The sequence below is a fragment of the Drosophila elegans genome, unplaced genomic scaffold (assembly GCF_018152505.1).
Source record: "Drosophila elegans isolate 14027-0461.03 unplaced genomic scaffold, ASM1815250v1 contig_183, whole genome shotgun sequence".
Lineage (NCBI taxonomy): Eukaryota > Metazoa > Arthropoda > Insecta > Diptera > Drosophilidae > Drosophila > Drosophila elegans.
In genome coordinates, this window is record NW_024545550.1 from 11,679,404 (window position 1) to 11,704,688 (window position 25,285).

The 25,285-nt window shown below is 42.2% G+C and overlaps 6 protein-coding genes across 7 annotated transcripts; 2 read left to right on the forward strand and 4 right to left on the reverse strand.

Annotated features, from left to right (window-relative positions):
* The first annotated feature begins 115 nt into the window (after positions 1–115).
* LOC108144669 (serine/threonine-protein kinase Genghis Khan) lies at positions 116–7,017 on the forward strand. Its single transcript, XM_017269725.2, has 11 exons — positions 116–260; positions 1,446–1,664; positions 1,729–2,000; positions 2,063–4,987; positions 5,050–5,326; positions 5,386–5,814; positions 5,878–6,084; positions 6,150–6,335; positions 6,403–6,496; positions 6,558–6,754; positions 6,831–7,017. The coding sequence occupies exons 1-11, from the start codon at positions 233–235 to the stop codon at positions 6,929–6,931; spliced, it is 4,935 nt and encodes a 1,644-aa protein (XP_017125214.1). The 5' UTR covers positions 116–232; the 3' UTR covers positions 6,932–7,017.
* Positions 7,018–7,080: 63 nt separating this feature from the next.
* LOC108144783 (E3 ubiquitin-protein ligase RBBP6) lies at positions 7,081–12,584 on the reverse strand. Its single transcript, XM_017269894.2, has 9 exons — positions 12,498–12,584; positions 11,434–11,618; positions 11,141–11,375; positions 10,607–11,085; positions 10,265–10,548; positions 9,874–10,205; positions 9,442–9,591; positions 9,088–9,381; positions 7,081–9,024 (listed from the first exon to the last, which is right to left on the reverse strand). Exons 2-9 carry the CDS (start codon positions 11,597–11,599, stop codon positions 7,215–7,217), a joined length of 3,750 nt encoding a protein of 1,249 aa, XP_017125383.1. The 5' UTR covers positions 11,600–11,618; positions 12,498–12,584; the 3' UTR covers positions 7,081–7,214.
* Positions 12,585–12,921: 337 nt separating this feature from the next.
* On the reverse strand, positions 12,922–17,901 carry LOC108144881. Of its 2 annotated transcripts, none has more exons than XM_017270039.2 (6): positions 17,638–17,901; positions 16,636–16,721; positions 15,655–15,768; positions 14,928–15,561; positions 14,348–14,828; positions 12,922–14,282 (listed from the first exon to the last, which is right to left on the reverse strand). In XM_017270039.2, exons 2-6 carry the CDS (start codon positions 16,673–16,675, stop codon positions 13,212–13,214), a joined length of 2,340 nt encoding a protein of 779 aa, XP_017125528.1. In that variant the 5' UTR covers positions 16,676–16,721; positions 17,638–17,901; the 3' UTR covers positions 12,922–13,211. The 2 variants fall into 2 exon arrangements, with proteins under 2 accessions (XP_017125528.1, XP_017125527.1); XM_017270038.2 differs by having other exon boundaries at positions 16,636–16,729.
* Positions 17,902–18,700: 799 nt separating this feature from the next.
* On the reverse strand, positions 18,701–19,111 carry LOC108144882 (MICOS complex subunit mic10). Its single transcript, XM_017270041.2, has one exon. It carries the CDS (start codon positions 19,024–19,026, stop codon positions 18,727–18,729), a length of 300 nt encoding a protein of 99 aa, XP_017125530.1. The 5' UTR covers positions 19,027–19,111; the 3' UTR covers positions 18,701–18,726.
* A 650-nt stretch (positions 19,112–19,761) lies between these two features.
* On the forward strand, positions 19,762–22,135 carry LOC108144641 (carboxylesterase 5A). Its single transcript, XM_017269681.2, has 2 exons — positions 19,762–20,215; positions 20,636–22,135. The coding sequence occupies exons 1-2, from the start codon at positions 19,804–19,806 to the stop codon at positions 22,039–22,041; spliced, it is 1,818 nt and encodes a 605-aa protein (XP_017125170.1). The 5' UTR covers positions 19,762–19,803; the 3' UTR covers positions 22,042–22,135.
* Positions 22,136–22,145: 10 nt separating this feature from the next.
* On the reverse strand, positions 22,146–25,060 carry LOC108144642 (muscle LIM protein Mlp84B). The gene is made up of 6 exons (XM_017269685.2): positions 24,797–25,060; positions 24,635–24,731; positions 24,479–24,575; positions 24,121–24,417; positions 23,336–23,656; positions 22,146–22,864 (listed from the first exon to the last, which is right to left on the reverse strand). The coding sequence occupies exons 1-6, from the start codon at positions 24,812–24,814 to the stop codon at positions 22,594–22,596; spliced, it is 1,101 nt and encodes a 366-aa protein (XP_017125174.2). The 5' UTR covers positions 24,815–25,060; the 3' UTR covers positions 22,146–22,593.
* Positions 25,061–25,285: the final 225 nt, after the last annotated feature.

Here is a 25,285-nt window from a genome sequence, read left to right on the forward strand (position 1 = left end):
TGTTAATAGGAAAATTATTAAAATTTACCCCGATCAGCTGGCAACCATAAAAAACGCGTAATAAGACCGCGCATACTAATCGCTAAGATATTTTTGGGATTTTTTTTTAACCCAAAAAGGTCATACTGTGTTCCCCCCCCCAAACGGAACACTACAATTCGACAGTTCGGCTTTTTTGCACTATTTTGGATAAATATGATTATGATTTAGTCCGGACAAAATAAAAACTAAAATGGAATACGAATCTTCCGAAATAAGTGGTAATATTAGTGAATCGGTGACACTTAAATCGAGGAGTATATGATTGTGTTTATTTGTTTGTTGACCATTTGTTTTTTCGCACTTTTGTATAATATACATACATATGCATATAAACAATTATTTATTTATATCTGTGCGGAAGAACAAACATACATGCAGACATGTACATAAGCTTAGATGTGTCTGTATGGATTTATACTTATTATATACTCCTGCACGGGGGGTCGGCCCAATACATATGTAATACCCCGCATACATATTTGAAAAATCGAAATGGCCCGAATATGAATTGTAAATAATGGTAGCCAATACGAAAACCAGAGAAAACAATTTGTAAATAAATTGGTAATACATAGTAGTAGCTAAAAGCCATTGCAATTGGTGCTCTGTTTCGGCCCTTTTTCTATTTTAGGCCATTGTGCTCCAGTCATTTGTTTAGAAAAGTACTACATGCAGTATGTAGGACTGGGTCTACGTTTCCCCACGTTTCGGTTTCAGTTTCGGTTTCCGTCTCCATGATAACCCACCCGTTTGAGCTGATTTTTTGCCACCCGAGCCACATTTTTGAGTTGGAAGGAGCCAGGTGATGGTGATTACGACGTCAGTGGGTGCGGCATTATTGTGGGGCTTGCAAATATTTGCAATGCATGTGTTGGTCCGTTTTTAGGGTAAAACAATAACTACGTTCTTGGCCAAAAGAGGCCATGTCTCTTTAGATTCGTATCTGCGAAAATGCTACTTTGTATTGTTATCTTTAAACTACTTAAATTTTACTAACTCTAGGTTCGATTTAAATAGAGAGCTCATTTCAAAACTTTCAGTGTCGGCATTCTATATATATATTTATATACGAAACTTATACTTGTACTATACTTAAAGTTGCCTTTAAGGTATTAAAGATTTTATTAAGTAATTATCTTTCAGATATTATAAAATATGCATTGTCAAAACCCATTTCGAAATTTCAGTACCGACATTCTATACATTCAAATACGAAACATATTTTGTAGTTTAATCTTTAATTAACTAAAGTATTTATCTGTTTGTCCGTATAAAATAGGCATTTTTGGATTTTTCAAACATATTTCAAAACTTTCATTTCCGTCAATTTATATATACAGATAGCAGACATATTTGGAGTTATCTTTCAGTTACTCATCGAGCACCAATTCCTATTCTTTCAGATATAACCACAGGAAGCTGCAAGAAAAGGCTCACATTTCTAAAATATATTCTAAGCGATACCACAAGCGAACAAAAATGGGCAGCCGAATTCGGCGAGGACACGGAAGGGCATCAGTTTTCGTTGGATTATCTGTTGGACACCTTCATCGTGCTCTATGACGAATGCAGTAACTCTTCCCTGCGCAGAGAAAAGGGGGTCTCCGATTTCCTCAAACTATGTAACTATGATGGCTACATAATACTTTATTTATATATCCCTTTAAAACTTTACTTATCCTTTAGCCAAGCCCTTCGTGCACATTGTACGAAAACTTCGGCTGAGCCGCGATGATTTTGACATACTCAAGATAATCGGGCGTGGTGCCTTTGGAGAAGTCTGCGTGGTTCAGATGATATCCACAGAGAAAGTGTATGCCATGAAGATCCTGAACAAATGGGAGATGCTTAAGCGGGCCGAGACAGCCTGTTTTCGCGAAGAGCGGGATGTTCTGGTGTTCGGGGACCGGCAGTGGATCACCAATCTGCACTACGCCTTTCAGGACAATATCAACTTGGTAGGGCACATCTTTTCAGCATCTTTTCCCCTCATCAAAGCTCACGAGTCTCCTCATTTCAGTATCTTGTCATGGACTATTACTGCGGCGGAGACCTGCTGACGCTGCTGAGTAAATTTGAGGACAAGCTGCCCGAGGACATGGCCAAGTTCTACATCACCGAGATGATTTTGGCCATCAACAGTATTCACCAGATCAGGTACGTTCACCGGGACATCAAGCCCGATAATGTGCTGCTCGACAAGCGCGGCCATGTGCGGCTGGCCGACTTTGGATCGTGCCTGCGTCTGGACAAGGATGGCACCGTCCAGTCGAACGTGGCTGTGGGCACGCCCGATTACATATCGCCGGAAATACTGCGGGCCATGGAGGACGGAAAGGGTCGCTACGGAACGGAGTGCGACTGGTGGTCCCTCGGCGTCTGCATGTACGAAATGCTGTATGGTGAAACGCCCTTCTACGCAGAGAGTTTGGTCGAGACGTACGGCAAGATCATGAATCATCAGAACTGCTTCAATTTGCCGACTCAGGAGACCATTAACTACAAGGTGTCGGAGACGTCGCAAGACTTGCTCTGCAAGCTGATATGTATTCCGGAGAATCGGCTGGGCCAGAACGGCATCCAAGACTTTATGGATCACGCCTGGTTTGTGGGCATCGACTGGAAGAACATTAGGCAGGGGCCAGCACCGTATGTGCCGGAAGTGTCGAGTCCCACGGACACTTCCAACTTCGATGTGGACGACAACGACGTCCGGTTAACGGACTCCATTCCCCCGTCGGCCAATCCCGCCTTCTCCGGATTCCACCTCCCATTCATAGGCTTCACTTTCTCGCTGAGCAGCAGCTCCACTTTGGATTCGAAGAAGAACCAGAGCTCTGGCTTTGGCGACGACACCTTGGACACCATAAGCAGTCCACAGCAGGCCATCCTGCCGAGCAACAACTCGGAGGCGTCGGTGGACTCCGTGCAGGAGAAACAGGTCAAGGCGCTGAACGAGCAGCTGGCGGCCTTCAAGCAGGAAAAGATCGAATTGACGAAGCAGCACAATGAGATTTTCGAACGGCTCAAAGCCCAAGACGCCGAGCTGCAGGACGCCATTTCTCAGCGCAATATCGCCATGATGGAGTACTCGGAGGTCACCGAGAAGCTCTCGGAGCTGCGCAACCAGAAGCAGAAGCTCTCCCGCCAGGTGAGGGACAAGGAGGAGGAGCTCGATGGCGCCATGCAGAAGAACGACAGTCTGCGGAACGAGCTGCGCAAGTCGGACAAAACGCGGCGCGAGCTGGAGCTGCACATCGAGGACGCCGTCATCGAGGCCTCCAAGGAGAAGAAGCTGCGCGAGCATGCCGAGGATTGCTGCCGGCAGCTGCAGCTGGAGCTGCGCAAGGGCTCCTCCAGTGTGGAGACCACGCTGCCGCTCAGCATTTCCTCGGAGATGTCGTCGTACGAGATCGAAAGACTGGAGCTGCAGTTCTCCGAAAAGCTAAGTCACCAGCAGACGCGTCACAACATGGAGTTGGAGGCGCTGCGCGAGCAGTTCGCCGAGTTGGAGAACTCCAACCTGGAGCTCACGAAGGAGTTGCAGCAGACGCAGGACAGACTGAAGTACACCCAATTGGAATCGATTACCGATTCGGCCGACACGCTCCTGGAGCTGAAGAAGCAACACGACTTGGAGAAGACCTCGTGGTTCGAGGAGAAGCAGAGGCTGAGCTCAGAGGTGAGTCTCAAGGCGAAGAGCCTGAAGGAACTGCAGGCCGAGGACGACGAGATCTTCAAGGAGCTGCGAATGAAGCGGGAGGCCATCACCCTGTGGGAGCGCCAAATGGCGGAGATCATCCAATGGGTGTCCGACGAGAAGGATGCTCGAGGCTACCTGCAGGCCCTGGCCACCAAAATGACCGAGGAGCTGGAGTATCTGAAGCATGTGGGCACCTTCAACAACAACGGCGTGGACAACAAGAACTGGCGCAATCGCCGCTCCCAGAAGCTGGACAAGATGGAGCTGCTCAACCTGCAGAGTGCACTGCAAAGGGAGATCCAGGCCAAGGCCATGATCTCGGATGAGCTGAGCCAAACCCGATCGGATCTGATATCCACGCAGAAGGAGGTGCGGGACTACAAGAAGCGCTACGACTCCATACTGCACGACTTCCAGAAGAAGGAGACCGAACTGCGGGACTTGCAGAAGGGCGGCCTGGAGTACTCCGAGTCGTTCCTCAACAAATCCACTCATCATGGCCTGAGCAGCGCCTTCTTCCGCGACATGTCCAAGAACTCGGAGACCATAGACTCGGGCGAAAGCTTTGGCAACGAGTCCGGCGACAATTTCATCGGCACTCCCAACTTCTTCCAGTCCGGCAATTCGGGCATGCTCTTCAACTACGAGCCCAAGTATGCGGGCAAAGGCAGCAAGGAGAACTCGGCCCTCAAGGAGATCTCGGCCAGCGATCTGTCCCGCGGCGATGAGAGCGATCTGCTGGTGAAGGAATCTCAGAAGAAAGTGGCCAGCAGCAATACGGCGATCCACCAGTTCCTGGTGCGAACCTTCAGCAGCCCCACGAAGTGCAACCACTGCACCTCGCTGATGGTGGGACTCACGCGGCAGGGAGTCGTCTGCGAGATCTGCGGCTTCGCCTGCCACACGATCTGCTGCCAGAAGGTGCCCACCACCTGTCCCGTGCCCATGGACCAAACGAAGCGGCCGCTGGGCATCGATCCCACCCGAGGCATTGGCACCGCCTACGAGGGCTACGTGAAGGTACCCAAATCGGGCGTGATCAAACGCGGCTGGATCAGGCAGTTCGTCGTCGTTTGCGACTTCAAGCTCTTTCTCTACGACATCTCGCCGGATCGATGTGCCTTGCCCAGCGTGAGTGTGTCCCAAGTGCTGGACATGCGGGATCCGGAGTTCTGTGTGGGCAGTGTGCGCGAAAGCGATGTCATTCATGCCGCCAAGAAAGATGTGCCATGTATTTTCAAGGTACTTAAAGGGTTATCTCGGAATATCTCTGGAGTCAAAGCACTAATCCCTCTGCCTTTCAGATTAAAACCGCCCTCATTGATGGCGGACTGTCGCTGAACACCCTTATGCTGGCCGACAACGAGTCGGAGAAGTCCAAGTGGGTCATTGCCCTGGGCGAACTGCATCGAATATTGAAACGAAACAGCTTACCAAATACTGCTATATTTAAAGTTAACGAAATTCTGGACAATACCCTATCTCTAATACGCAACGCCTTGTGTTCCGTCATCATATATCCAAATCAAATATTGTTGGGGACAGAAGATGGCTTGTTCTACATTAATCTCGATCAGTACGGTAGGTAATTCGATTTTTTGCGGGAGGACAAAACGCTAATTGCTTCCGTATGCTTCCAGAAATCGCTCGTATTGGCGAAAGCAAGAAGATTCTCCAGCTATGGTACATTGAAGAGGAGCAGATTCTCGTTATTCTGTGCGGAAAGCAACGTAATTTGCGTTTGCTGCCCATCAGGGCATTAGAGGCTAGCGATGTCGAGTGGATCAAAGTGATTGAGTCGAAGAACTGCATATCTGCTTGCACTGGAATCATTCGCCGTTTCCCCAACATCGTCTACTCATTTATTATCGCGCTGAAGCGGCCCAATAACCACACACAAATCGTAGTCTACGAGATAAACAGAACGCGCACAAGGCACCAGAAGACTTGCGAATTCACCATCGGCTACATGGCCCAGCATCTGCAGATCCTGTCCGATATGCGATTGGTTGTGGCTCACCAAAGTGGATTCACCGCCTACTTCCTGCGTGGAGAAGCCACTGCAATGTGTGAGTAATGATAGATTTGCGTGAAGTTTTCTTTTTTCACAACTTTTTGGTATTTTTCAATAGCTTTGGTGCACCCGGAAAACCAGTTGTGTGCATTTTTGAACTATTCCGGAGTGGATGCGGTCCGGGTTATTGAAATTCTGTGCCCAAGTGGCGGTAACTTTGGCGAGTACTTACTGGTCTTCCAAACCCTGGCCATTTACGTGGACCTGCAGGGTCGAAAGTCTCGGGACAGGGAAATAATGTATCCGGCCTTTCCAACGTACATAAGTGAGTAGGGGAATAAATTTCTAATGACTCGTTTTGTATAATTGTTTTGTGGATGCTTTTAACAGCCTTTTGCGATGGCCATTTGCTGGTGTTCTCGGACACACATTTGGATATCTTCAACACTCAGACCGCTGAATGGGTGCAGTCGATTGGTCTGAAACAATCGCTGCCCCTAAATAATCTGGGAAATGTGGTCTTGGCCTCCGTCAATGACACCCCCTTGATTGTTTACCTGTCCAATATTCACACAAGTAAGTCGGTGATGGTTGTGTTTACTGATATAATTTGATAATACAAATGAAAATTCGTTCTTTTCAGAGGGCCAACTGCAATATCGGGAGGGAAATCGAAAAGGACTGCCGAGCATTAAGCGGAGATTTTCCATTAGAGAGATTAATAAAACCATCAAAAGGTTGGGAATAAGTTACCGAATCGGCGCAAGCAATGCCTAACGTCATTCTATTCTTCTGCAGTGATCGTAGATCAAAGATGATATCAGCGCCGACAAATTTCAACCACATCTCTCACATGGGCCCGGGGGATGGTATTCAAAATCAACGACTCTTAGACTTACCCACAACGCTCGAAACAGCCGATCAGGCCTGCAGTCCCATCATACATTCGCTGAGTTCCATAACCCAAACTAGAAAATCTAATTTTCTAGAACAAGGCAAGCAGCTTTACATATTTGTGTGATTTTGAGTTAAAATAATGTAATTGAATTTTGCAATTTTCTGTACTTTCAGTGGATGCAATCTCCGATGACTATGGCAATGATAATATAATCTCTAGAACCCCCAGTCCAATGGCATCGTCCTTTATGGATGGCTTAAGCAATAATGATTAATTTCAGTCAAATCTCTGCATATGTAATTTACTCGATTTTTTAAGATAACTGTTTGTAATAAACATATTTAATTTCTCGAATATCAATCGAAAGCCTCTGAATTTGCTTATTTCTACAAGGCAAATTAATAAAGTAGTAAACAAATGTCCTTGAGTAGTTCTGTTTTATTTGTATACTTAGTTGCATGTTGAATACATACATTAAAAATCTTTGATTTGTACACAGAAATCTTCAATAATAATATATATATATTTATATTTCTTATTCCATAGCCTATCGTTACCTACTTCTTTGATTTTTTCTTCTTTTTCAAAATCTTGCTCTTCTTTTTGCTCTTCAGATCCTTGCGTTTCTCGCTTCTCAACGATTCGGTTGACGAATATTTAGCATGTTTCTTAAGTTTCTTATCCTTTTGCTTCCTGTGCTCCATGCTGTTGTCCGACGAGGCCGCTGCCTCGTTTTGTATCGTATTATCATATTTTACAACTAAACTGCTGCTCGACGAGCTGTTGTCGACGATCTTCCTGAACGGATTGTCCGGACGACAGGGCTTGAGGGCAGCTGCCACCGCTGTTACAGAGGACACCACTCGGCCGTCGCCGGATTTATGGTTTCTGGCCCCCCTTCGATCCGAGTCGTCGCTATTGATTTGATCATATTTTGCGAGCTTGGGGTCGGAACGCTCCTTGTACGGCCGCCTCTGCCTGTCGTCCTCGGGCGTGTTCCGCTTATACGAACGCTCCTGCCTTTTTTCGGACGCCGCTGTCCGGTCGCGTGAGGATCGGCTCTCCCTTTTCCGGCTGCCATGACGATCCGATCGGCCACGATGCGAATCGTCGTCGGAGCTCTTGCCGGCCGCCTCCCTTCGTCTGGAACGCGACTTGTCCGGCGAACGGCTGCGCTCGCTGGGAACCTTGTTGCCCAGCCTCTCCTTCACCGACCTGCTGCTGTTACGCTTGGGCGTGGGCGAGCGCTCCTTGTCGTTCCTGATTACAGAACGGTCCTTGCTGTTGCCCTTGGAATTGATGATGACTTGAAATTCAACCGGCCTAATCGCGTTTATAGCCTTGGCAAATATGGCGTTTTCAGCCTTGCGCAGGACATCGGAAGTGATCTCGGACTGGTCGTCCAATAGATTGCCAGACTTTTTGGAAGAGTCCTCCAAACTTGTGCTATTCTCCTCCAGCTCCCATTTGGATAGATTGACAGAATTGGCCTCGCTGCGCTTGCTTCTCGAACCGAGATTATCGTCGGTGGCCACATCCGAATTCAGGGATGCATCCCTCTTTTTAGGATTAAGGTTTTCGGTAGCGTTGCGAGCGGGAGAAATTGCAGACGATTCGATATCGAAGTTGGGACTGACCCTGGGGGATAATAGGATCTTATAGGTTGTCTCATTTACCAACGAGGTGTTGTTAATATCCGAATCGGATCGGTTTATCGACGAGCTCTTCTTCTGACGCTCCCCCTTCTCCTTTTTGGCCCGCTTGTCCTTCTTGCTCTTCTTGCGTTCAGCCTTGTCCTTCTTTTTCTTCTTGCGCTCCTTCGACGACGGACTCTTCACCTTGTTCTCCTTGCCCACATTGGGTCCCAGTTGCGAGTCGTCCATGTCGGACTGGGCGGCATTCACTCTTGCCTTCGCTGGCAAATACTCATCGTGGGCCCGTTCCGGCGTTTTCGGTGTGCACTCGCGTTCACGCAACTGGGCAGAAGTCATTTTCGGAGTAGTGATCTTCGCCGGCGGCGTTAGGCTCCTATAGCTACTGTCGACTGGCTTGGATTCCTTGCTCTTGCTGCGCGACCTGTGCCTTTTGCGCGGCATCTCTTCGTGCCGGCGTTCCTCCTCGTTCTTCTTGCTGCTTCCGCCTTTGCTGCCACTGCCACTGCCGCTGCCACTGCCATGTGATGCTTCTAGGCTAGCCAGATGCTTGTTCTTGTAGCCATCGTCATCCATCGCCAGCTGCAATGGCTCAAATCCGGGTGGCGGAGGCTCAACTGGCTCTGGTTTGGGTGCAAACGGTTTGCTATAAGGCTTGTCCCTGTAATCACTCTTATACGCCGGCTTTGGTGACGCAGAGCGACGATGTCCAGATCTGCAAAAAACAGCAAATCATTAAAAAAAAAATAATTTTTAAAGCTATAAAAGCAAAAAGTACCTCTTGATCCTGCCACCTGGTGATTTGGAGCCATCGTTGGCCTGGCGACTAGAACGAGGATGACGCATATGACGTTCATAGCTATATTCTCGTTTTCTTTCCCGTGATCGCGGCCTCTTGTCCTTCAGATTATCCCGGGGCCCATCCTTTTCGTACATGGGGGATTTGAAGCGGTGCCTCTGTCTGTCCGGCGATCTCGACCTGTGATGATCGCCACCGCGAAATCGGTCCACCTTCTTGCGTTCCTTCTCCTTCATGATGCGATTGAAGGCCTCCAGTGGGTCGTCAATTAAACTGCAACATTTATATGCGTTATTTACCCTATTATTAGGCAATGGCCAATGCCACACTCACCCGGAGCCGACCTTGGCCGCTACCCCTTGATAGATCGAGGCTAAATTTGGGGACTGAAATGGTTGTGACATATTCATATTCATACTTCCGCCTGCAGATCCGTAAGGCGTACGCATGGGATGTACGGATTGGTTTTGATACGGCACATAGCTGCAATTTCAGAAGTTAATTACAATTCAAAAAGCTTAACGTTGATTGTAAGCAATACTGTTTTAATCAAAAGTACTAAAATTAACCAACATTCAACAAAGCATAAAGGCTGGCGAGCCCAGAGCTTAAAATACTCTTAACTAGGTGTTTTGTGGCCTCAGTTGGCACTTAAATGTATTGAGATCAGGCAGGATTCGTTTAGAGCCTCGGAACTCCAGCGGCTTGTCGATACTCGATCCACTTGGTGGCGGGATCCGGAGGGTTGGAAAGGGAGAAACCTACCTTAGGGGCGGCCTCTGTCCCATGTTGTTATACCCGTTGTTGTAGGCCGGCATATGGTGGCTCATCATGTGCATCGGTGGTGGACCCCGTTGCATTTGCATGTACTGCGGCTTATAAGCACTCGAGCGGCGAGCGTCCTCCGATTCGCCGCTCATCATGTGCCCTTGGTAGCTGGGCACAGTGCCAATGGGCGTGGGCAGCAGACTGCGTTCTTTGTGGCCAGACTCCGATTTCGATGGACGGTGGTGCTTGTGATCGTGGTCCGAAGTGTACTCCGACCTCTCTCGTCGGTGCGAGGATTCACTCGACTTGTGGGAATAAGTGGGAGATCTCTGAAACCAAAAAATAAACACTTTAATAAAACGCATAAAGGCTAATAGTGACTTCTCACCTTGCTAGGCACTGATGTTGAATCAGCAGTAGGTTGGGGCATTTTGATGGTTATATTATCCTCATAGTCTGAATCGTATTTATCTTTCTCCTTTTGTGACGGTTCCACCGTCGGAGGAGGTTCCGGAGACTCCGATTTCGGCGCCTTGTTCCCATTAGTTTCTGTTTCTGTTTCTTCTTGCTTTTCAGTTTTCAACTCTGCGGTCTCTTCTTTTTCCTCCTCCTCCACCGGCTTTTCCTCAACTTCTTTCTCAACCAGTGGTTTATCCTCATTTTTTACTGCGGCTAACAAAAGATGGATTATTATTTTCCTTTTGTGATGACTAATTTGGCATTATCTTACCTGATTTAACTGCACTAATTTTGTAACCAGTCTCGTTTTTAAAGGCGTTCACAGAGTTCCTTAAAAACCGATTAGGAATCAAAGAGCCCGGTGAGCAGTTTTTCTCCTTGCAATCGGGACACTCGCTGTCCTCGGACTCCAATAGCGAAGTGCGCACACAGTCGTCGCAAAAGGAACTTCCGCAGCAGGGTATCATGACGGCATCGACGAATATATCACGGCATATGCCGCATATTAAATCCTCCGGAATCTCCTGGCTTTGCACTGCAGGCAGCACAAAATCGGCGGACTCATTCTCTGCTGCATCTGGTTTGTCCCTAAAAGAGCGCGGAATCCCCGTGTTTCTTTTGACCTCTTGCTGGTCCTTTCCCAAAATAAAGGGACAGTTTTTGATCCAGTGACCGCTCTTCTTGCATTTGTTGCATCGATAAGATGCCGGAACTTCGCCCACTTGAGATTGCCCTTTGATACGATGGTACCTGCACAGATTAAGCATTAGAAATGGGTGATTCTTCAGAATTTGGAAACACTTACGTCTTGGGATCATAGTCAACCGTGCTTTGCATCATCATGGCTTGGATTTTGTCCTCCTCGCTGCCTTGCATTTTGGACAGGTCCATGTTGAAGTTGTCCTGTTTGGCTGGCGCCGCTGAAAAGGCATTTTCCGATGCCGGTGGCTCCCAGCCCTTCTTCGTGGGATGGGCAATGGGTATGCGCGATATGATCAGCGTAGTGTTTTTGGGGATAAGCACTCCATCGTCCTTGTACTCTGCGGGGCATAGGCTTCATGTTAGAGGGAAATAATTGTAGATTTATGGTATACAAACCTTCTTTAGTCTGCGCATTTGTGATTTGAAGATCAAAGTCGATTATTTTTCCCAATCGCTTCTGCTGCACAATCTCTCTTTTCAAGTCCCCAACGGAAATGTGAAGTCCATCAAATGTTATTGTATCAAAATTGAGGGTACTCTTGAATTTATAGTGTACCGACATAGTTAAATACAGTAGAAACCTGCGGAGATGAGATTAATGCTTGATTATCTTAAAGCGTTCAAGGCAATTCGGTTATCAGAGTCAACACATGTGAGGAAGAGAATTTATTTCATAAATATCTTAATAATCAAACAGATAAAGTCGTTTACATAACGGAGGGCTTAAATAAACAGCTGAAAACGTGTGACGGCGTTGCTGCAATCTCTAAAAACCTGCTTGACACGGTTTCGTGCCCCGACCCAGACTAAAATTAAAGCCATGAAGCATCCTAAAGCATGTTCTTGATTTTTACAAAATTAAGATGAAATTGTATCGTTGGAAACCAATAAAAAAAAATGGTTTTAGAAGATGTAAATCCAAAAGCTTTGGACCACCCATATAAATCGGTCTCAAATAAGATGAGCTACACGTGAAAGTGCGTATGCAAATCTTTTCTATATGCATTTTAGCCAACTTGGGGTATAAATAGAAACTCATTGGCCCTTTACCAATATAGCCAAAACAAATAGATCACCAAATTACATTCACTTTATTTTGATACACGCACAATTATGCCAACATAAGGATATACATATGTACATATGTGAAATCGTACAATTGCAAGTTTAAGCCGCAGATATGTTTATCATATGTTCACACAATTGTTTAAGCTAGTGCACTTTTTGCCAACAGCATGACGCGTTGCATTTATTTGGTAATTATGTTGCCAGCATAAAACTGCATGTGCACAAAACACACACGCGAAAACATACATATGTACACATAGCTTTTCACCAAAAATAAACGCTAGTTCGTTTTTAAACTAGCTTTAAGCCACGTTTACGAAGACTAGGCCACACACATCACACGTAATGCTTACTACCGGCAAGCAATAAGCCCAAAATTAGCAATTACTTACACTTCTTCGCAAGCACATAAAAACTCCTACGATTTTATTTTTTTCCAATGTCTAGAGATGTGTAAATGCCGCAAAAGCCCTAGTGATGTGTAAAGCGGCATGCGCCAGGGCAATCGATAGTGGTAAGAGTTATCGGCGTTGAGGTTGATTTTTCATTGTTATAAAGGTAATATGCAGCAAAATGTAGCTTACTTGAATTGCATCATGGCAGTTTATAAAATTTTAAAAATAGTTAGTTAATTTTCAACTGACTCCAGACTTGTGGCCACGCTTGTCGACAATTCGATTGAAACGATGGAGTGGAACTCAAAAAAATATATCATTCTCAATCGTTCCCCTGCTAGATATAAAAACATATGTGAATTGCTTGAATTTATCAAAGCGATAACCAATTAAAAGTATAGAGATATATCAATTCCAGGAATAAAAGGGTAAAAATTTTATTAACAGTGTTAAACGCAACTACAACCATGTTTTGCTTATCTGATAATAATCCAAAAAATTCGTAGAAATCTTAATTTAGACTTAATTTTATTATTTACATTAACAACTTTTGCGACAAAGTGCATATACAATCTAATAAAATCTATTGTTTTTATATCACCGCCTTTCGATATTTGCACATGAACTTAATTATAATACAGGACTCCTAATAAGAGCAGATGAAGTAATAGGTTTGGGTGCTCGCACTTAGTACATCGATGAATTTAATAATTAGCCAACATAGGCAAAGGGATTGTATGGTGGCGGATAGTAGTTGGGGAAAGATTGGCCGGGCTGGCCTGGAATGGTGGCGGTTATTAATCGTGTGACAGCTGTTGGAACGACGGAAGTGGAAAATATTGTGGTGTAAGCAGTTCGCGCGCCAAAAGTCAGTTTCAAAACTTTCGAACTCGTTTCCGTTACCATGGACTGCTGAATTTCAGTGGATGTAATAAGCTGCTGCGGGGGAATGGGCAGTAATGGGTTAAACGGATTGAATGGGTTAATTGAGAACGGATATTGTGATGATGGAATTGATGGAAGCGGCATGGGAATTGTAGCAACTTCCGTTACGTATTCTGTTTTTTCAACAACGCCAACAGACTTTGAAAGCGTTCTCATGATGGTTTCGGTTCCTCTAACAAGGGGAACCACATGGGACTCCCATATTGTTTCCAGTTTTATGACAGGACGCGTTGAAGTTATCAAGTTGTTTTGCAGGCTGTCTGGGAAGCTAATAGTTTCCGGGATTAATGGGTTGCTTACGTTGTTCTTAACGTCCGGCTTTATTTTCGGCTTTATTTTGGCGTCAAATTTGCCTGTATTGTCTTCATCGCCGAACTCAAGGTCCAAATTTATTTCCGATCCAGCCTCGTCCAAACTTCCCTCAAAGTCCTTAAAGTTCTTCGATGGGGAAAAGTCTTCGCTCAATGGCGATATTGTCTGCGTGACGGTAATTAGGCTGGTGTAGTCATATGTCTGCACCAGCGTTACTTGGATCGTTTCATTTCGCTTTTCAAATATTATAGGCAGGATCTGAGTTTTCAGCTTAGTTTGAGTTATGGAAAAGGATTCTGTTATTGTCTCCAAGCTGGGAGTTTCCGTTTCCTCTCCCAGATAAATGGGTTTCAATGTCGTAACACTACCCGCCAAAGATTTATCCTCGGTGCTGGCTGTGGCCTCTAAAATATTCTCGGTCAAAGGACCATCATCTTCAGAGTATTCTTTAGTGTGCTCCTCTACAATCACTTTCTCTATTGTTGATGTAACGGTCAAAAAACGCGTTTTCTTAACCACTCCGGCCTGAAAACAAAAATGATATTTTAATAGTCTTATATTATGTATAAAAATTGGAACAAAATAATTACCTGGAATATAAAAGGCGTTTTAATAGTTGCAATTTCATAATAGGTATCAATGAAAGGTTGTGGTGTCGATATTTCAACGTTCAGTGTTTGTATAAAGTATTTAGAGTTGGGATCATCATTGTTATTATTCGCCACAGGACCATTTTGGGAACCGGAAGCCTCCAGATCTCTTCCATTGTTAAGAGCCTGATTAGTAATGATTTCCACAGGAGTCTCATCATTTGGAGCCGTTTCATTTTGAATGGGGCTGGGTACATTGGGGCTAGCGTTCTTCCTAATGTTAACTTTGGGCTTCGGTGAGGACTTGTACTGCCATCTTCCAGGACGTCTATTCAGCTTAAATGAATTAGGGCTAACAACCGATACTGGCTCTTCCTGTACAGCATTTGCATTTGCTTTCGTCCGATATGAGTGACGAGAGGTAGTTTCTGTTACCGACGGAGTTATTGCCAGTTTGGAACTTTGGGTGTGCTTATTTCTCCTGAAATTAAAGTTAGCATGAAGCACCATATTTATTTAAATGGGAAAAGTATTGTTGATTATCACTAGCTAGTATCTCTGAAGTACACAATGGATTTACCTTTTTCCCTTGGGCCGAGAAGACTTTCTGGTACTTGATGATCCCCTGTTGTCGCGACTACTTTGCTGGCTTTTGCGTGGCGGTTTGCTGGATAACTGAGTCTGAAAACTCGACTCCTTCAGAGTTCTACTCGGTTGAATCGAGGCCGTAACTGGCTTGTTTATACGCGTCTGTCGGGGCTTACTCTTTTTCTCAACACTCGACACAGGATGAACCTGAGAGACCTTAGAGAATTTGCCCGATTCCTTGGTGGCCGTTACAATGCTCTTAAATTCTTGACTTGATCTCGTTTGATACCCATGAATGGGTTCTTTCTTGGATTGATAGATCCTCTGCCGGTCGGCTTCGTTCTTGGATTTAAAATTAACCACACGATAGGTTTCTTCGGCAAACTGTTCGGGTTGACGAGAGAGTAAATCGTATTCGGGGGTATTTAAAAGAGTTTGGATCGGTGAGTTCGAGAGACTTATATTGTAAGATTCTATCTGGGATGTTTCAGTTTCGACGTTAACAACCGAATGAGTCACAATTAGGGGCGTTGGCTTAATTCCGACCTTTTCTTTTTCTTTTTTAGTTACTTTCGGTTTAGTTTCTATTATATTTATTATCTCATGAGTATTGTTGGATTTTAGTTCTAAAAAAAAAAACAAACACATATAACCAAATTATTTACGTATATTAAAAGAATCAATTATACACTTATGTTGATTTACAGAAATTTACTTACCAAAGGCTGGTGAGCTTTGGGGCGAGAACACCATAACAGTATTCCCAATGGTAGTTGTAAAATCCAAAAATCCATAAACAGTTTGAGTTAGTAACTCAGTATCACCGCATGTAGCTAGATAAAATTTGTATTATTTTTATTATTTACTTTGATTTTATTTTGGGATAAGTAAATCAATTCATTAAATATGTAAGTGACAACATTATTTTGTTTAATTTATTTGGTTTTCTTACTTTAAAGTACTCACTTACATATATATAAAATATTTATTTAATTTATTTGGTTTTCTTACTTTAAAGTACTCACTTACATATATATAAAATATGCTTGTGCAATTTTAAAAGAAAATGTTATTTAAGTTTTCGAAAAATGAGAAGCATTAGAAAATATTAGCTTCAAAAAAAATACAACTAGGTATATATTTTATTTAATTGGTAGGCATAATAACTCTATAAATATTGCATTAGGGCCACAAAAGCCTTGAAAATTTAAAATCATAATCAAATTTGGTTTAACCTATTTTACTATTTTGTTTTGCTTGAATATATTAATTAATGCATTAAATATTTGAATGACAAAAATCCTATTAATGCTTAAATAGACAACATTATTTTGATTAATTTATTTGGCATTCCAACTTTAAAATATACACATGTAAGTGAACTAAAAATTAATTTAAGCTTAAAAAAAGCATTAGAAAATATAAGCCTTAAGATAAAGACAGAAACAAAGTTTTTATTTTCAAAAACCGGTTTTTTAAGAAACCGTTTTGATTGGTAAGAGTAATTACTCAAAAAATATTGCATCAGGGCCACAAAAGCCTTGAAGATTTCAAATTATAAACTAATTTTGTTTAACCTATTTTACTAAACTGTTTTGTTTTTGTTTTCGTTAGCAATTTTGTATATTAATCAAATGAAACATGCTTATAATGGTAGTGCTATAAATTATATTTGGAAAACTATGGGTCAATAAACTTACCGCTTTTTAAGGCGCACAGAATGAGCAGATAGCGCAACATATTTGTAAAATGGTACAGGTCAAAGCTTAGGAAAATTTAATAATACCTGTAAAGCTAAGAAAGTAAAATTATTATCACCAAATTATAAACGGTTAACTGGTAGTTAAAAGCTTTCACCCGAAACGGTTTAAAAATTTCGAATAAATAAACGTAGCTACTTATTAACAGTTTATCAATAAAATGTATTAAGTGGATGACCAAAAACGTAAACTGGAGACCCTAACTGATTATTACGATTATTTTTTATTACACTCCATTGCGTAGGGTCTAATTAAAGTGCCATAAACCTTTTAATTGGCCACTGTGACACTGGTTGCTATGCATGATTTTCTGCCAGCATGTGGGATTTAAAAGTGAGCGTTGTCCATTGAGTGAATTATCTATGCAAGTAGGTCTGTTATGTAAAGTTTTATGTACTCATGCAATACGGTTAACTTTGTTTAGGTTTCATATGGCCCGAGTTGTGATTGATCATTAGTTACTCAATTTCTTAGGTTTGAGCCAATTTGCTGACAACCGGACTCGTGTATCGTTAAGTTTATTCATCGACCGCTATATTTTGGCATTGAATGGGTTAAAACTGGGTAGGGTGACCCATAATCACAAAACGCATACATCTATGTAATCTTTCGATCTTTTCAAGCGGTAGATCACTTTGGTATTTCAAAGGCACTGTGCAAAATGCTTTGGCTCCCAGAACTGGTCGGATCACTTTTGGAAAACATTGAAACTAGCAACAGAGTAATAGAGTGCGAGTAATTTTCGCACCCACTGTATGTAACCACCATTCAACTAATGCACAACACGCACACTTTTAAGCACAAAGACAATGAAACATTAGGTCATTGAGAAACACATTCATTCGATAGAGAAAGGCTTCCAGTTTTTCAGACTCAAAGTCCCCACACAAAAGATAATATTATACATTCAGTTTCTTTTCTGCGACGGGATAAATCACTTACACTTCGTTTTGGGGTGTGGGTTTTCAATGGTAACTCATATTTTTTATGTTCGCCACTAACATGCCACATATGTACATACACTTAAAAATGCATTTTTTTCCTCAACACAATTTCAGGTGGTAATGCGAAGCGACAATGCACTGATCTGATTAAAACATATTCCGAGCGAAATCATTAAAACACTCTGCTGGCCAAGACAACAATTATGAAACTGTAACAAAAAGATATCCGTGGGTCCGATGCGAAGCATAGAGCTGAAGTGACTCCGAATCCGAATCCGAATCCAAAGTTACCATGGCCTGCACACATGCGCACATGCGCCTCGAAGAGAACGTCAACATCGTTAATTGTGGTTGGCCGAAGCAGTAGGGTGGCTCGATCGCAGCCAAAAACCAGTTTGCCACTCTTGCTTTTCCGTCTCGATACGCCGTGGGAATATGTAAACTTTCAATGGCCAAAGAGCGATTTCTCGCTCATTCCGGCAAATCTGAAAATGTTTCTTTCGCCAACCGATCGAGGGAACGCCTTTAAAAAATCCCATTTTTGGAAAAACGTATGTAAGATTTGTAACTTAGTACCTATATATGTTTCAAACACTATTGAGGGTATTCGAAGTTCAGCAATGCAGTTTAGGCAGTGTTTCTCAATTTAATAGATTTTTTTTCAAAAGTATTTTTTTTTTTATATATAGGAAAACTCAAAAACCTATTAAAATAATTTGAAAGCAGATATAACTTCTTTGTTTTTTAACTACACGAATATTACTCGTAATGTATATTATAAAATATAAATATATAAAATTAATGTGTTCATAAAAACAGTTTTCAATTTTATAAAACCAATTATAATATTTAACGCTTTAGAAAAGATTTATTTATTAAATTTATTCTAGATATTTAGTCGTTATAGTTGGTAGGTTATCCAAACTTTGGCTTGTCGATGAAGCCTTCTTTCTCATATATATATTTTTTATCTTTTTTATTGTTATTCTGTTTAATTGTAATATTTTTTATTTGAATTATGAATTAAATTTTTTTATTTATCAGAAGTAAAATCAATTTTGTTCAGTCTCAAGTAGAATCACTTTTATTAAAACCTATTTCCAGAGGGGCTACGTTTATGGAAGCTTAAATCATTTGAATATTTTTGTTCACTCCAACGGGCCTGGCAACAGTCGTAGGCCATGCCCATTCCAAATCCGAGCCCCAACCAAATCGGATAGGTTTGTGGGCGCGTGAAGAACAAGGTGAAAACGCTGCCAATAATCAAACCACTTCCGCCCTTCATGCAAAAGTCCGCCAGACATTTGTCCGTGGTGATAATGTTTTCATTCAAAACTGCAGGCTCCTTTTTCGACTGTTTGTCGGGCTTATTTGGTTCAGGAGACATTTTCGATCTTAAAGGGGAATTTTAAAAAATTTCGAGAAGTACTATTGTTTATAAGGAGTTTGTCAGTTATACCAAATAAATGACAGTTGATCTACAGAGTACAATTTTATATATAGTTTTATATAGTTGCCAATTATATCTAAATTTTAAACAGTGCCAACCAAACAATCCATAAATACAATTTTACAATACTTACAGTACTCCAAAATGTGGTTGGCCGCATAGAGCTGAAGAATTCGCGGCTTATAATTTTGAAGCCGAATTCAATAATGGAAACCCTAAAAAAATACTTTTATGTGTTTATTAAAAAAAAATTAAAAAGGAGACCCTAAAAAAATAGTTTTATGTATTTATTAAAAAAAGAAGAGATTATTAGTCTTTCAAACTTGTTATATTATCGAAGTCTACATTTTTATTTAATCCCAATACATTATAAAAAAAAAAAACATTATTTTATGTATTTAAAAAAAATATTGCAATAAAGAAAAATCAGACTTGCAAAACTTGTTACATTAAAGAGTCTAAAATGTAGGTTATTCTTTTCTTTCGAAAATGGGGCCATAGGGGGTTAACAGCATTCCGATGGTGACGTAGGCTAAATAAATAAAAACAACCTCAAGTAAAGGAGATGGATGACTGCCATAGTTACAAAATCCAAGGCAACAATATTTTTGTGTATTTTCGCCATGGCAACCGGAAGCTCGCGTGCCTCGAAAGATTGCGAACAGTGTCGCCTGAGTTCAAAACACAGAAAGATGTGAACGAAACGGACGAATTATGGATTGCAAAAGGAACTTCCTTGCTTATTTGGCATTGTTCTTTCACCTAGTCAGTAATTATTGTTTAATTCGTGTGCAATGTGTGGACGCGCCCTTTATACACATTCCGGGCAACGGAGTTATATCCGGAACGTATTTGAAAATGTTCCGAACGCAGAATATTAAAGCATACCTTGGCATTCGGTACGCACATGCCAGGAGATTCCAACCTCCGGATATCGAACTAACACCGTGGAAGGGGATTTTCAACGCGACCGTTTTTCAACCGGACTGTTGGCAGAACCCCATGCCTTCTGTGGGCAAAGAAACCGAACAAATCCTAAAAATCATATCTTCCGATTCGAATTCCGAGGATGGTGGCAGAAAATACGAGGAGAACTGCTTGTATCTAAACGTTTTTGTACCTGATGGTAGGTGTTTAAAGATATCGTAGTTAGTGGTATAGATTTTTGGAAAATAGAAAAAAATATAAACGATTTTTTTTTGATAAAAACTTTTTTTATCAAGAAAATTAATTGTGCTTTAAAAGAAACTTCTGCGAAATTAACTTTTAATACTTGGTATAACTTCATGATTTTTAAGAAACCAGTTAAAAAGTCGACCTAGTTTTATTGATAGTAAAAAGGGTAATAAAATCTTTGTGTTGAGGTTTATTAAAAATGTATTGGTTGTGAATAGAATTTCGATTTGTAGAAGCTTGACTGTATTTATATAAATTATAATTTGTAAGCAAAACATTACATAATTTTAGAATTTCAAAATAGTTTAAAACTGGTGTTGGTTGCATTTATTGAATATTAGTGTTAAATCAAATAATTTGTAATACCCAGGATTGCCTGAGATCAATGGATATGCCGTCGTTGTGTGGATCCACTCTGGCGATTTCTCCACTGGCAGCCCGGCGGATGTGGAACCCTTTCAATTGGTGTTCAAGCAGAAGGTGATTGTGGTGACCTTTTCGTATCGGCTGAATATCTTTGGATTTTTCACCACCGACGACGGCGAGGCCCAGGGAAACTATGGCCTGATGGACCAGTCGGCGGCACTTTATTGGGTCAAGAAGAATATCAACTTTTTCGGAGGCGACTCCAATCGGATCACCCTGATGGGACACGATGCGGGGGCTGTGAGTGTGGCCCTGCACATGACGTCGGGTGAGTGGTCGAAGGGGGGCTTCCACAAGGCCATCATAATGTCGGGGAATCCCCTGAGTCCCGTCAAAATGCCCTACGAGTATGAGGGATCGCTGGACCAGGTATCCAGCACTTTTGGCTGTCCGCGAAAACCAACTTCGGTGTTTATTCAGTGCCTCAAGAGACTCGATGCAAAGAGGCTTTCGGAAAACCTGCCCTCGGTGAGTTGGGGTCCTGTTGTGGACTTCGGCTTGAGCAACACCTCGTATCCCTTCATCGAGAATCAGCCGGAGATTCTGTTCAAGAAGGGGAGCTATCACCGTGTGCCCGTCATCATAGGCGTAACCGACATGGAGGAGGTGCTCACTTTGTTCAAGGACAACCTCGATACGGATATAAGCGCTTCGGATCTGGAGGGTTTCTACAACGACATCGCCGTCAACGACATGCACAAACTTGTCCGAAACTATGAGTGGTGCTCGAACTACGAGTTGATATCCGACGCTATTAACTTTATGTACGCCAACGACTCGGACACGGATGTGAAAAAGGCCAATAAACACATTATAAGTGCCCACACCGAAAAGTTCTACATCACGCCGATGCAAACGTTCGCCGATTTGCTGAGCAACGACAGTCAAGTCTACAGCTACCTGTTCAGGATGCGACCGCGATCGGTGCTCCAGGATCTTCCCAGTTGGATAAGTGTGCCCAAGTACTTCGACCAGGTGTTCGTCTGGGGCAATCCCTATATGACCAACGCCGTGGATTGGCAGTCGACCGACAAGAAAATCGCCGATATTATCATGACCTTGTGGGCGAACTTCGCCAAGACCTCGAATCCCACGAAATCGAATGTGTACGTCAAGTGGAACGCCATGACCCCCAACAATGACTCAGTGCTTCTCATCGACCAGAGCTTCAACACGGACAACTTGCTCAACAATCAGCGGATTAACTTTTGGAAATCACTGTACCCCAAAATCCTCGTCTTCTCCGCCGAATGTTGCAACTCCACATTCTCGGGCAGCGCCTTAGTGATCGCTTCCACTTCCTTCCCCATACTATTGTGTACCCTTAGCATTATCGTTAATATATTTTGAATAAAGAACTCCTGCAAATAGATACCGCTTGGACCCTCTGTCAGTAATCTGTCCTACCGTTACTTATATTAATAAATACTTGAAAACAACAGAAGCAATCCATACAGAGTTTACCATTTGATCGTTTATTGGTCGTTCGAAACATGTACATAGGATATATCGGTTTGTTGTTACGACTGCCATACATAGAAACACATTTGGGAGATGATTTCGTTTTCGCTAGTTACACACCATGAAGTTTCACTCGAAGCTCAGAATGCCTTTTTTCGATACTTATTTTCGATGCATATACAACTCTTAAACTAATCCACTAATCCATTAACCACTAACTCATTCGCCTTTTATACTTTCTCAATTAAATGTCGTTGTGTTTGGAGCTAAATACAATTTTTGTTTGTTGTTCTTTTGTGGAATTACAATACTACAATACATACTCTTGTGTCAGCCTCAAAAATATGGGCGTTCAAGCACTAGTAGCCCCCCATATATGAATTTTTGGAGCTGAAAGCATATTGAGGTCAGTGCTTGAAGGCGCTTTTTTGGTCGAAATTTTTAAGCCATTGTCAATGTGCCAGCTCCGATGCCATAGCCAACACCCTTTGGTCCGTAGAACTTGCCGTAGCACGATCGGCAGTATATATTGCCATCGGGTCCGTCGTTCAAGTTGGTCGAGTCCAGATACTTCCGGCACTCCGAGCAGTAGAAGCACAACTTGTGCCATACATTGTTCTTGCTCTTCATTTGCTCCGCCGCAAAGACCATGAATCCGCACCGCGGACATCCGTTCTCCGATTTTTGTCCGTTGCGATCAATGGTTCCCCAACTGAAAAAAAAATAATCGTTATATATTTGATTAATTAAAAGATTGGGTTTAAGAAAATAAGTTGTAAAGTATAACGTAATAATAAAAAAAAATTATAATGGGTTAAGTAATATAGATTTTGTTGTTCACAAATTATTCCTTAATAATTAAACTATAGTCATCGCATCTTAAAATCTTAGATATTAAATAAAACAAACGGATTATTTCAATAAGTTAAATCTATTTTAAATTATAATTTAAAATATATTCATCATCAAAGTTTGTGCCTTAAATCGGTACGTATAATAGAAAATAACTATATAAGTAAGTGGTCATATATTATCAAAGTTAAAACAACTTATAGGTAAGTAACTAAATTAGAGAATTGGTTAATCATGGGATCAAATTATTATAAAAATGTAGGAAAATTGGTTGGCTATCGAGATCTAAACTTAATATACCCAACTTTAACCAGAACATATAATTACTTACCAACTTGGCGTGTATTCGTAGTTGGTGGACACCAGAGTGGGAGTGTGTCCGTATCCGAATCCCTTGGGACCGTACATCTTGGCGTAGCAGAGTTTGCAGTAGATGTTGTCATCCGGACCATCGCAGGCCAGCACGGAGTCCAGTGGGCGATGGCACCTGGCGCAGTTGAAGCACTTTCGATGCCACATTTTCCCCTTGGACAACTGCAGCTCGGCGGCAAAAACTGCACCGCCACATCGCGGACATCCCTCTCCGTCCGGAGCCATGATCGAAGTGGTATCCGGGGCCACAAATGGTCGCATGGATTCTAAGTTCTCCTCACTGCAAATAAAAAAATTATCCAAAAAAATTAAAAAATGAATCCTATCCAACCAGGAACGAAGGATAGGAAAACTCTGGATCACTCCATATAATGGTAATATACTAGAAGGTCCTCTAAAAATCTTCTGAACCAAATACCAACAAAAAACAACATTGAAAAAAATCGATCTAAAAGCAGTAAAAACTATACAAATTCTGGGATTTCGGTTTTCAAAACATACAATTTCCAGAACTGTCACAGACTTCTGGGACTGAACTGATTAAAACACAAACACTTTTTAAGGATATTTTTTTAGGATTAATTTATCGTTCATATTGTTTATGATTTTTATTTTTAGAAGTATATCATTTAAAATCTTTTCATATCTCTTAAAATATCTTTGTCACTAATGATCATATTGTAAATGAAAATTAGTCCACATATCAAATATTGTACATCTGAGATATAGTAGATAACTACTCACGTAATGCCATCGGTTTGCAGGAAGCTGGATCCACAGGCGAATCCGTAACCATGGGGTCCCCACTTTTTGCCGTAGCAAGTTTTGCAGTACACCTCGTTGTCCGGGCCATCGCACGCGATGATGGAGTCCAGTGTTTTGGTGCAGTCGCGACACTTGTAGCACTTCCTGTGCCAGGGTCTACCCTTCGAAAGGACCTGTTCGGCGGCAAAAACAACGCCACCACATCGCGGACATCCTTCGCCAATGGGCGCCTGAATTTGCTCCACATTTATGGCCGAGGCTTTGGGTGCCATATCGCTGAAATGATCAATAACTTGCATGCAATTTGTCTATCCATTTGATTTTACTTTCACCTTACCTTTGCCATTCGCAATCTCTGATATCGGACATCAGACCCAAGGACGAAATGCCAATGTGCCCATAACCCCTAGCACCAAACTTCTGAGCATAGCATCCTATAATAATATGATTTCAAAAGACTGATCGACATTCGCTGGGACTATACGAACTATACCTCTACAGTAAATGTCCTTGTCGGGACCATCACAGTGAAGAGTCGAGTCTAGAGTCTTGTTGCACTGAACGCACTTGAAGCACCTTCGATGGTAACCCTATTATTATTATAAAATATTATCCAAAACAAACAAAACCGAAGATCCTAGACATGATAATTAACCTTTCCTCTTGCCAGCATTTGTTCGGCAGCATAGACATATATGCCACACCTTGGACAGCCCAACCCGTCGGGTGCTTTTGGGGGAATCTTCGGGGCAACAAATCTAAAAAGATTCAGATGCTTCCCTCAATTATAGTGCTTGAAATGGACATTCATTAGGGGCGCATCTTAGTCACACAAAACATAGAACACAGAACACAGAAAACAGAAGACGGAAAGGTCGGTCGTTGTGCCTCAACAAAAAACGAAATGGGGGAATACAACGGATCCACATAGACAGCGACAGCGACGAGAGAGGAACACGAATAGTACCTATAAATAACACATGAATAAGCTTACAAATACTTTGTTTTATTGTACATTTTATTTTATCAATTCACAGTCTGTGGGCGTTGTAAACAAAGATACAAAACTTATTTTTACCAAAGACCACAATGTGTTCGTATAACATTAAACAATCGTATATGTTAGTGGAATTTTTCCAGGGAA